At 39.1% G+C, this 12,317-nt stretch overlaps 1 protein-coding gene across 5 annotated transcripts in view; it reads left to right on the forward strand.

Moving 5' to 3' along the window:
• The window catches only part of ZFAT (zinc finger and AT-hook domain containing), a 144,461-nt gene that overhangs the window by 94,351 nt on the left and 37,793 nt on the right, over positions 1-12,317 (forward strand). For all 5 annotated transcript variants that reach the window (XM_067290126.1, XM_067290130.1, XM_067290127.1 and 2 more), the window contains 2 exons: positions 196-428; positions 11,422-11,509. In XM_067290126.1, the coding sequence (XP_067146227.1) occupies positions 196-428; positions 11,422-11,509 (321 nt within the window). The remainder of the gene's footprint in view (positions 1-195; positions 429-11,421; positions 11,510-12,317) is intronic.

Raw genomic sequence — 12,317 nt, forward strand, 5'->3', positions numbered from 1 at the left:
TCTTGTTTTTCCCTAAACTTATTTTCATTAGTGAAGGGTCTTTAGGACAAGTTTTCATTAAACACAAAAGAGACAGGACTCAAAGATTGTGATTTGCCCTAAAAGAAAACTGGGTATGTGTTGGAATTTTCATTGTGTCAGTTTTTAAACAGATCTTTAGAATTTACTTGTTTTCATGTCTGATTTTGTTTTTAGGCAAGTTGTTTTGGTACCAAGTGCATTATGACATGCATGTTCGTACGCACACTCGAGAACACTTGTACTACTGCTCCCAGTGCAATTATTCATCAATCACCAAAAACTGCCTTAAACGTCACGTCATTCAGAAACACAGTAATATTTTGCTGAAATGTCCCACAGAACATTGTGACTACTCTACTCCAGATAAATACAAGCTCCAGGCACATCTTAAAGTTCACACTGAGCTGGTAAGTAATAAACTAAATAGTATATTTATCTAAATTTAGTGTCATCACCATAATGTTTGGGGTCATATGGTAATATTTGGAGACATAGATGGTTTCTTTCAAATGCAGCTGGCTAGAATAATAATGCAGTTCATGCATATGGTCTTGGTTTTCTGTGATTCTGCTGTGATTTGTGACAGTGTCACTGAATGAATCACATTACCATAGCCATAGTCTAGGATGTGGTGCATCAAAATTGTGCATCTTTCAGTCAGCATTATGAGGCTTCTGTCTGAACTTTTTGTAACTGATAAAAACACAGCAAGTCTTTTTTGTGAGTGCTCTCTGTGTACTTCTCTGCTGGAAAACTCATAGGAGTTACTGTTAGGGTACATCTGCACTTATTTCTTTCCTTCAGTTTTCCCAATGTTTTCGTACTCTTTGGGTCTTGAGAGAGTAAAATGGGGCCTGGTACTATTGTTGCTTTACTTCCTTGGAGCTGAATTCCCTTCCTTCATAAAGAGATGATTGTGGTGAGATGAAAATTTGCTTGCCTCTTAATTAATTGAATACTTGAATGCCCGTCTCAGTTGCTTCTCATGTCAAAGCAGATCTGGTCTACTTCTTCAGCGTGCACTGACATGTTTTCTTTGTCACTATGTAAGGGGCTATATCCTTGACTGGAAGCCCTCTTTCTGCAAGACACTGCTCTGTGCTACTGCTGAATAATCTTTAGAGAAAATTGTTTCCTGTGTCAATCCGGCTTGCATTTATTCCAAAAGTATGTTTTAAAATATATTGTGGTGCCTGGAATGAGAAATATTTCATAAGTGACTAAGGAATTCTTTATTGTTGATGTCTTTAGTAGAGAAGTCTGATGCATGTTCTTAGAACTGAAATTCCTTTTAGGCTTGTCTTGCATGGTTAAGAAAAAACAATTCTTTTCTTTACATCAGTGTTACCTAGCTTTTTATTGTTTTTGTTGTTGTTTATTATTTTGTATGGTTGGGCCAGGTAGGCTGAGCTTTCTTCAGAAAAGATCTGTGTACCATGGACTTTTTTCCTACCATTTAACAGCATCCTTTCTGTTTTCATGGCATACTTGATCTGGGTCATGCTAGACTTGTTGCATATACCCAGAAAAGCTTTAATGGGCATACACTTAAACAGTGCATGAACACAGTTAAGTTCCTTCCAGTTCCAAAGTGACCTCTAGAAACAAGGATGGTTGGCAATAGCATGCTACCCGAGAATAATGAATTTAGTCTACTTCTGACTGTCTTCTTTCCAGAAGGCCCCCTGGAATGCTTAGGTGGGGCTGAATGGCAGAGCTCAGAGGGTTGTGATCAGTGGCACAAAGTCTAGTTGGAGACCAGTAACTAGTGGTGTATCCCAGAGATCAATAGTGGGTCCAGTCCTGTTCAACTTCTTCATGAATGACCTGGATGAAGGGACAGAGTTCACCCTCAGCAAGTTTGCTGATGATACAAAACTGGGAGGAGTGGCCGATACACCAGAGGGCTGTGCTGCCATTCAGAGGGACCTGGACAGGCTGGAGAGGTGGGCAGAGAGGAACCTCCTGAAGTTCAACAAAGGCAAGTGCAGGGTCCTGCACCTGGGGAGGAATAACCCCATGCACCAGGACAGGTTGGGGGTTGACCTGCTGGAAAGCAGCTCTGCCGAGAAGGACCTGGGAGTGCTGGTGGACACCAAGTTAAGCATGAGGCAGCAATGTGCCCTTGTGGCCAAGAAGGCCAATGGTATCCTGGGCTGCATCAGGAATAGTGTTGCCAGCAGGTGGAGGGAGGTGATCCTGCCCCTCTACTCAGCCCTGGTGAGGCCACATCTGGAGTACTGTGTCCAGTGCTGGGCTTCCCGGTACAAGAGAGACATGGACAGACTGGAGCAAGTCCAGCGAAGGGCTACAAAGATGATGAGGGGACTGGAGCACCTCTCTTATGAGGAAAGGCTGAGAGAGCTGGGCCTGTTTAGCCTGGAGAAGAGAAGGCTGAGAGGAGATCTTATCAACGTGTACAAGTATCTGAAGGGAGGGTGTCAAGAGGATGGAGCCAGACTCTTTTCAGTGGTGCCGAGCGACAGGACGCGAGGCAACGGGCACAAACTGAAACACAGACACTTCCATCTGAACATGAGGAAAAACTTCTTCCCTGTGAGGGTGACAGAGCACTGGAAGAGGTTGCCCAGAGAGGTGGTGGAGTCTCCATCCTCGGAGATATTCAAAACCCGCCTGGATGTGATCCTGTGCAATGTGCTCTAGGTGACCCTGCTTGAGGGTGAGGGGAGGGGGTTGAACTAGAAGATGTTCCAGAAGTCCCTTCAACCTGAACCGTTCTGTGATTCTGCATTACTTCACATGATTTTTTCTGAGATACAGGTTTTGAATAAAGCACAGTTAGGATTTCATGAAATGCTTGGTAAGCATGGTATTTGTAATTAAACCTTCTTGACTGATAATGCCAGAAAATTGGCATGAATTATGTCCTTGCAATTTGTAGTTTTAATAGCTTACACAACAGCTGTATCATTAAACTACCTCCAAAGATATTTACCCTTCTTTTGAATCTATTTTTTACTTTTGTTCCAGCAAAGGAAAAAAGAATACCTGTTGTTTAATAACGACAGTTACTCTTCTAACCTGTAAGAACAAGGAAATATCCATGCAGCCTTTCTTCATTCTTTACACAACATTATGGTTTCACTAGCATTGTGTTGCAAATAAATCCTCTGCACCCTCAGCATGTAGAACATATGACACACTCCTCCCAATGACATGGGAAAGCAACTCACCTAAAGTGCTGTGATAAATATTGATGTTACACTCCCTTTTACTAGTGAAATGTGTTGTTTGAATTAAGGATCGGTATTATTTTCCCCGGATGTGGGCAATTTCAGCATTGCTACTTTAAAGAGCCATTAAACATACGGTGCCTAGTGTTTTCAGGTCTTTTTTTTGCAGCTGGGGGTCGGCTCTTGGCCAATATTTCCGACAGTTAAAGTTAATTTAAAAGGATTTGGAACAGAACAGAACGCTTCACCTCCTACTCTTTTTAAGTACTAGCTTTCTGGAACCGCAGGGCAGCTTTTAAAGAAACAGCAGGTGACACAAAAGGGAAGTGTTTGACTCCCCACCCGACATTATGGATGTTTTAAATGAAATCTGAATTTATCATGAAATATACAGAAGACTCACATAATAGACATTTTTTTAGCTTGCTTTTGAATTTATTAAGTTTATGATGTACATTTGATTGCAAAAATCTGTGTAAATGATATCTGAGACGATTTTAAAACAAAGCCTACAGTTAGGCATCCTATGTGCATACATAAATACCTCTTTTTCAAGTGTGATGAATGTCCAGTGGCTCCCACCAGGAGACCCATTTTCTTGATACTAAATAGAACTGAGAAAATGCATTTTGTATTCAAAAACAATGTGACAGCAAAATCGTTCAGAATTATGCTTACGTATGCTTACTCTCAGAAATATTTTGAACATTTAAATGGATTGAAAAAATTAATGAATTAGAATTAGTAACTAAACTGTGCAGTTCTCATCTTGGCCTTTGTGCCCAATGCTTGATATATTTACTTAATGTATACCTTTAGTAAATAGGACACTCCTTCCAAAATACAGTATTTAACAACTGTGTACACTTAAATATGGAAAGCTATTTGAATGTTAATTTTAGCTTGCAAAATCAATACTTAGTAAATACTAGAATTAAAGCTTCCCCAGAGGTAGTCAGCATCAAAATCTCAGTTCAGTTCCTTGAACAAATGCGTGTTGCAGTCTCTTTTTATGTTGTTGCTTTCTGCTTTTCAGCTGGATCCCTGCTGTATTTGGTGTACAGGATGAATGCTGGCCATAGAAAAGCAGCTTTCCTTTTTTACTGTTAATACCCATCCCTCAGTGTATAGCCTCCCATCTTATTCTCTACGCACAATTCAAATTGTGCACTGAATTTGGGATTACTCATTTCCTAGGGGACTGTGGGGGGGAACGTGTACGTGCTGCCAGTTGCCACTGTTTGCTACACATCTTCATAATAGAGGATTTTTATTTTTGAAATCTGGGAACTGAGGCTCAGCTTGATTTAAGACCAAATATTTATGGTTTCTCTAATTCTCTGTGACTGACTTCTGCTTCCAAGGCCTGTGTAGTGGCTTCTTTCAGGAATTTTGGCGTTTATGGAGCTCTGTAGAAGTTCAAACCATGAAACATATGTGAACTACTTCACTGTCATAGCCCCTAAGGAAGGGGGTGGACAGTTTATAGCGACTTTAGAAAAGTGAACCGAAGCAGAAGAACGACGAATCAGATCTGCAGATTTTTTTAAGGGCTAGATTCAAAAAGGGAGTTAAGCACCATAATTTATAGCGATGAATAAACTAGTGTTAAAAATTGGGGACCAGCAGTGGAACTAAACGCTGATTTTAGGTACCAATTTTGTTTGCAACATACAGTGGGTTTTACAACAGTCAGTATGCTGACAAATGTCAGAGGGAGGTTTGTGTCTGAAATTCTTTTAAATCTATGTACATGATTTATGTTCCAAGATAAGCACCTCTCTAAAACTAAGTTGAGACGCAGCACCGCCACTTGCTCTCAGGCCCCCGTTCACGTGTTTATGAATGCAAATGTTTCTTGTCTTTGGAAGGATGCTTAGAAATTTCCTTCTGCTGCTGACCTTTCAAGTAAGAGAGTAGTTAGAGCGTTAAGCGGGAAGCGAAGTGCTTGAGCTCTGATTGCTCCCTTCCCCTGCCGCACGAGTGTTCGGTCGCAGCCTGTCGCTGGTCTGGCCGTGGCACCTTTACTCTGGAGCTAGGCCGCTATGCAAGAGTGCAACGTCCTGGGAGGGAAGGAATTAACCACCCAGCCCGTGGTCCAGCAATTAGGGCGTTCGGCTGGAAAATGGCTTTTGTTCTTGGTTCTTGCTTCCATAATAAATGTCAGCTAGCGACTCGTTTTTACTGAGTGGTTATCTCAGGAAGAGTGCTTAAACGGTACCGTGTGCAGGTGCTTACCGTTCGGTAGGCTGGGATTTCTGCCACTTGACAGGCTTAATAAAAGTCAATCTAGCCATTTATAACTTTTTCTGTAGCTTTCCTTCCCAAATGTGCCTAATCACTTCCTGAGTAAATCAGATCAGTTTAACAAAATTGTATTTTAGTAGCACTGTGTGACAACAGCTTAATTCAGGAATCTTTTTTGAAAATCAGGATTTGAGCATCGTGATAACTATGGTGAACAGTTGCAGACTTCCTCACACCTCAGAGATGTAACTCAGGAGCCTAATTCTGTTCCCATTAGTGTTAGTATTAAAATTTCTGCTGATTTCATTACGTGCAGTAGCAGGCTCTGACTCTGTATTTCTCTGCGTAATTGCTAATTGTCTTATTAATTCAGTTTTAGGAACTTTCGCAGGAAATACTCTTAGACGAGAGCAGATGTAAAAGAGTTCAATTTAGCTTAGTCCTTAAAACAAGAGGGGCTGCAATTGTATGTCTGACCACAGCTTGCTTTCAGAGAAGACCTAGAGCTGTAATTGCAGGAAGGCTGTTTGATATGTTGCAATGCATTGGCAGATGCTTGCAAATTTTTGCTACTTGCAGGCCTATGGCAAGTTTTATCCATTGTTATTGGTTGTAATTATTCTTTGATAAGGAGGAAAACACATTGTATCAGCTATGGAAATAAAAGAAGAAGAATACAAAATGTTACAATTTCAAACTGTCAAAATACAGAGATTGAAATACTAGAGAGAAAACAAGAGAAAACAGTGGGAAGAGAACTAAGTAAGCAGAAAGCAGTTTTGCTGGAGTGTTATAAGTACCACGTTACTTTTTGCAGTATTTTGAATTGGTCCCTCATAAAAGCTAGTGTCATGCCGGCTTAGACATTTTCTGTAATTTATCTCTTTCTTCGATCATTAATTTCTGCATGATGTCCTGTTTTTCCTTCCTTTTTATTTAGCTTCTTTATTCTTTGTTTTGGTGCTTTGACATATATGTAAGTTATTGCTTGTATAAAAATAGAGGTGTGTTACCAAATTTCTCGTAAAAGCTTCTGTAAAATCTTGTTGTTTTATGTATGTGCGTAAAATATGTGAGGATGTGTATACACATATGTGTATACAAAGTATGTGTGTATACACATATGTACATATATGTGTGTGTGCCTGAAAGCTTATTGGAAGAGTTGTAACAGACAAATATTGAAATATGGGAGGGAAATGATGCCACATGTCTCTTTTCCTAGTTCGTTTTCTTTAAAGTTACCTTCACTGGTGCAGTGTGTCTGAGCATTAGGAAATTGACCTTCATTTCACCAAGGCTATTTAAGCATGGGGAATATTAGTGGAACAGAGATAATTTATAAACCAGTATAGTCCATTTGTCCTGATTGCTCCACGAGCAATCCAGTTGGGAGACCCTGAGCAGGCCAGAAATATTCACATCTGGTAATGAGTGTCAATATTTAGTAGAGCTTTGTTTTATTTTCTGCTCATGAAATAATATCACTACTACTAAAAGGAGCAGAATGTATTGTTTGTATGATATTTGTCTAATTTGGGCCAGAATAATTTTTATTATGGCCAAGGATTGTTGCAGGTCTTAATTTATACTATTAATGAAATTGGTAACAAAGCAGTTCAAGAGTTCACACAGTCTGTTTTGAAATTAGTGGCAGAATTTCCATATAGATCATGAATTTATAGTGATATGTATATAGTGATCATGAATATATAATGATATAGTGATTGATTTATATAAATGTGTGTGTGTGTGTATATATTTATAAATAATCATGTACTTTTCTGCATATATTTATAGGATATTTGTATCTCCAGAGTGCCTCTTTATTGATGACTGCAGTATAATAGCCTGCTAACATTTTTGATGTTTTGCAGGGTACATTATGTTTGGTACTCTTTGATTCATTAAATTAACTTCATAGTGATCTGTTGTTTTAAGAGCTATGTATCCAAAGGCTTCTCATTTTTCTTTTCATGACTGTATACTGGTACTCCTACTTATTGAATTATCTTGAAACAGGTGCCTCAGAGAAACAAAATTCACTACAATATAATGTAGGTATTGCAATATAGTTGATGCTTTCTTAGCACAATTTTGATTCATCTATATAAAGAGAAAGGCATTGTGATTCCTGTTTAAATAGCCTTACATTGTAATGAAGCATAGCATAAGGAAACAAGGAAGTTCTGTGATAAATAGACTACGTACTGCAGAGGTTTTAAGAACATTTATGAACTAATTCGTTCCTCACATATGGAATGCAAACTATTCTTTCAGTCACAAAATTGACTTTATTTTAGAATTATTTTATCTTTAAGCTTCTTTTATTTTCCCAAGTTGGCTAATAGGGGGATTAAGCAGTTCTCAGGAAGTGTGGATGTGACTTCGAAATTGAAGCAGCTGGGTGGATTATGCAGCTGCTCTCTAACAAAGGTAGATCCATCTCATGATACTTGGCTTCTGTTTGTGTCCTTCCAAAAAAAAACCCGCAAAGGCATTTAAAAGGCAGGAACACAGGCATTCTGGTAAGGCATAGGATAAATTACTTCCACTGTTACCAGAGAAGAACTTGGATGCTGAGAGCATGATGGAGGTATTATTAAAGCATCAGTCTAAGTTTTTCAAAGTGCCTCTGCCACTGTCTATGGCAAGGGTACTCAGAAGAGCTAGGGCTGTGGTGGGGGAGACCTTTCCTGGGACTCTGTGCTGTGACCTTGTAGTGCTCTGAAATACTTAGTCTGCAACAGAGAAATTCTTAAAGACTTTTTTTGAGAGCGATGGGGTTACTCTGAAGGACTAGCACCATAGCAAGCTCTCAGGGCATTGGCAGGAATATTCTTAAGCTTTCGAAACCAATAACGTAAGCTCCAAAAGTCTGTGACACTGACCTGGACAAACAACTGTGAGAGGTTCAGCTTCAGCTGGATGCACTCGGTAGGAGAGCGGAGGTTGACAGATAGGCTTTGAAGGCGCTCTGTGCTCAGAAGGGCAATCTGTTTGCTACTACAAAGAATACCCCTTTTGAAGATCACGTACCATAGCTTGGTAGAGATAACTTTCAAACTGCTGGGAGAAAGCTCTTTGGATTATTTTGTTTTTTTAAAAAATTCTTACCATGGTCATGTGGAAAAATGTGATTTTGGTGACTGTACGGTCATGTTAGTTCTACAGCTCTCGATGCATTTACTGATAATTTTGAATTTTTTCTGCCAGGCATAGGCTTATGGCCTCACCTTCCCTGAAAGCAATAGCAAGAATTTAAAGTTGTCACGAACGTCATTTTTCTTGAAGTAGTGTTTGTGGAGTGGATTATTTTTCATATTTAACTTTATGAAATAGCAAGATGTATTTGTCTTACTGTTCCAGGCACTTTGAGAAATACTTGATACAGTGTATGAAGAGAAAAGACTAGCAACACCCAGCTGTACATTGAAATTTTACTGTATTTTTCATATAGTCTAATTTTTCAAACCGCTTGTATAGTCATATTTGAGGAATAGACTAAGATCTGCCAACAGATTTCACAAGGCCCCTGAACAGCCCCTAAATGATAACTATACTTATACTGTTCTTGTTCTTTTCAAACTACAAATGTGATACTTGAATCCAACATTTAAAAAGGTGCAAACACTACTGTACAATTTTATTAGACTTAATCTACTGATTATTATTCAGAAGACCAGAATCATCAGATTTAGGGATGATGGGTTATATCTTTTGAGAGACCCAAATTCCCCAAATTGATAGCTCTTTTTTGAGAGTGTTTTGTCACCCTTCTTGAAGATCTCTTGTTGAACACTAGCTGGTATTCTTTATTGTTCCTTCTTCACCTGAGATTTTCAGGGCTCAAAATGGTGACTTTGTCATCTCCACCTTAGCAAGATACTCTAGTTACTCTACTGAAGAAGTTAATCCTCTAGAAGCCACCATTCCCTGGTGTAGTTGCTCTCATTGCAGCAAATGACTTTCTCACAGCTCAGGCAGAATTCTTCTGTTGTGCCATTGCCATATTAACTGCGCAAGAGCCTCATATCACATATGTAATATCCCACTGTCATGAAATTTAAATTTACTGTTACTTCAACCTGTGAGTTCCAGAGCTACTTCTGTTTTTCCAGTATTCAAAATTCTCATAGTCCTGGTTTCAAGTGCTTGGGTAAGTCCAAATGTCTCTGCTACCAGAGCAGTTTTTTATTACAATTTGGTCTACTAGCTAGATCAGTGGATCCCCATGCTTATCTGGAGCACGGCATGTGATCCCAGCAGAGCTCCTGTGGTTGGACGCTAGCTAGGCTGCCCTTAGGAATCCGGTTAGCTCATGCGCTCCTACAGTTCTGCTGGTCTGAGTAAACTCTCTTCGCTTCGTGATTCCCAGCTGTGGGCTATGAAGCTGTTACCCATTCACAGAATTAGAACTGTGCAGCCCAGGTGTTGCAGGTCTCCTGGTTCACTTCCCAACCTTCCGGTGGCTCAAACACTTCTTACCTCAAAGTTTCACCTTGTAGGCACTTCAGTGTATGGATTTCTGTCTCAGAGATGCATGATACTGAATGCAAATACCTTTATGGTATTCAAATACCTGATGTTTCAAAACCTGTTTCCCGTGATAATTGTTCAATTTTTGCTTTTCTGTTAAGACATATGTCCATTTATAGTCATTTAACTACCACATACAACCTCCTTGTCCCATTTTCCTTGCTACTCAGAGATGCTCTTTGGTCTCAGGTCAGAGACTGGTAAAGAGTCCAAGATCCTTAATTTCCTATTACCTCCCAATTTCTCTTTCATAACTCAGGTGTCAGTCTCTTTTTGATACAATAATCTTCCTTCTGTGCTCTTGACAGTTTTCTCTCTTCCTAAAATAATGAGTGAAATACCTGTTATGTAGCTTCAGCTTGCCTTTTTACAGTGATCTCCTGGTGGTTTGGTTGATACGTATTTCCCACCAGGTATGTACCTGGTTGTCTACCTAGTTCAAAACTATCTTGGTTTTCTTTGCTATGTCCGTTCTTTTGATAATCCACTCACTCGGTGCAGAGGTGATTAGGTGACCCACTCATTCTTTGTTTAGACATCTAGTCTGTTGCATCGGCATGTGCTCCTAGAAGGAGAAACCTCTTTTAAGTTAGATAATAAGCAGCAAAGAATATTTTAAATTGGGCAATTTTCCAATTAATGGAGAGCTGTCCTACTTTTTTTTTTTTTTATGTGGAGTTAGGTGCATCTGTAACAACACTAAAGTCACAATAGAAATTACACTAAAATTGCATAATAGAAATTACACTAAAATTGCATGTAGAAAGAAATTGCATCAAAGCTCTCTAGTTTAACTTGTCTGATGGTGTTAAATCTTATTTTAATATCAGTGACAGTGATATAAGCTGGAAAAGCCTTAAAGTTTTAAAATCAAAATAGTGGAACAATACCACTAATATATAAAATGCTGAATATTTATCAAACATTTAAAAAATATAGACACTGATTATGTAATGGTATCTATCATTATTAACTCTTCTGCTCAATTTCAGACCATTAAGTTGTATTATAAATACACCTACTGATAGATGTCTTCAGAATAATGAGATCTGACCTTATATTTTAGGAGGGTGGATTTATGAAATGAACTACTATCAGATAACTTCAGTTACATGACTTGGTCTTTCAACTCTTGATTCTCTAAAGAGTCAGGTAGAAGCTAATGCTTACATTTGTTGTGCATTTTCTCATGTGCTGTAATTTGGAGCTCTACATTAATCAGGATTAATGATGTGTTTAGAGTACTTCCATATTGCTCGTTCATTTATTTTGTTATAAATGTCTTAATTTTTTTGCAAAAAAACCAGAACCTTCAATTATAACTTTGTTGAAAACCATGTATTATTGAGTGTGTAATGACTGTAGTGATTACACTGGTGGATTGATAACGTAATCTCTTTCTGTCTTTCTTTCCCTTAAGGACAAAAAGAGTTATTCCTGCCCTGTTTGTGAGAAGTCATTTTCTGAAGATCGACTTATAAAATCGCACATCAAGACAAATCACCCTGGTAAGAAAAAAATCAGAGAAAAATTTCTCAGTCTATTGCCATAGAGGAAGAAAGGTTTAGAGTGAGCAATGTGATGTGATTATGTTCTGAAGAAAGAGAGAAGTTGTATATGTAATGTGACTGGCTTAGGTTAAGAATTTTATTAGGTTTGCAGATTGTTAGAATTTAGAGTGAAAAAAGTTATTGTTCCAACTTGTGTGCTGTGGAGTATATCTGGTAATTATGTGAAGCACTGTCGTCATCTGGCAGAGCACTTTGTTTCCATCCAGAAGAGGACTTAGGTGAATTCAAATTAAGCATTGGGAAGCCTGTAATTAGGCACATAGGCATCCTATAACAGCACATGAGACATCTCAAGAGAGTAATCAAACCTCCCATTGGCCATATATAAACTAAGAAAAATGAGCTGATTGCACATTATTTTGTCTGTGAGTAGTTCAGCATGACTGTAGATTAATCCAGGTGAATCGCGGAGGTCCCTGAGCTGACTTGGTGCGTGCTTGGTTAGGGTGTGACTGGGCTTTACATCCAGGGCCAGCTGAAGCCTGGAGTCCGTTTAGCCACTTGCGCATGTTGTGGAGCCAAAGCTAATAAACTTTTCCAGACCCAGGGCTCTTGCTGGAACCAGCTGTGATCTAGCAGAGCCAGGATTAAGCTGAAGCTGACAAGCCTAGGTGGATCCAAGCTAACCCCCACAGTCCATTCACACTCTGTTTATACCTTGCTTTCTAGTGCGCTGATTTATCAGTTCAAGCACAGCATAACGTGAGTGCGCTAAATCAGTGTGCTGTGCCTGAGTAAACAGGAC

Source organism: Apteryx mantelli, chromosome 2 (assembly GCF_036417845.1).
Source record: "Apteryx mantelli isolate bAptMan1 chromosome 2, bAptMan1.hap1, whole genome shotgun sequence".
Lineage (NCBI taxonomy): Eukaryota > Metazoa > Chordata > Aves > Apterygiformes > Apterygidae > Apteryx > Apteryx mantelli.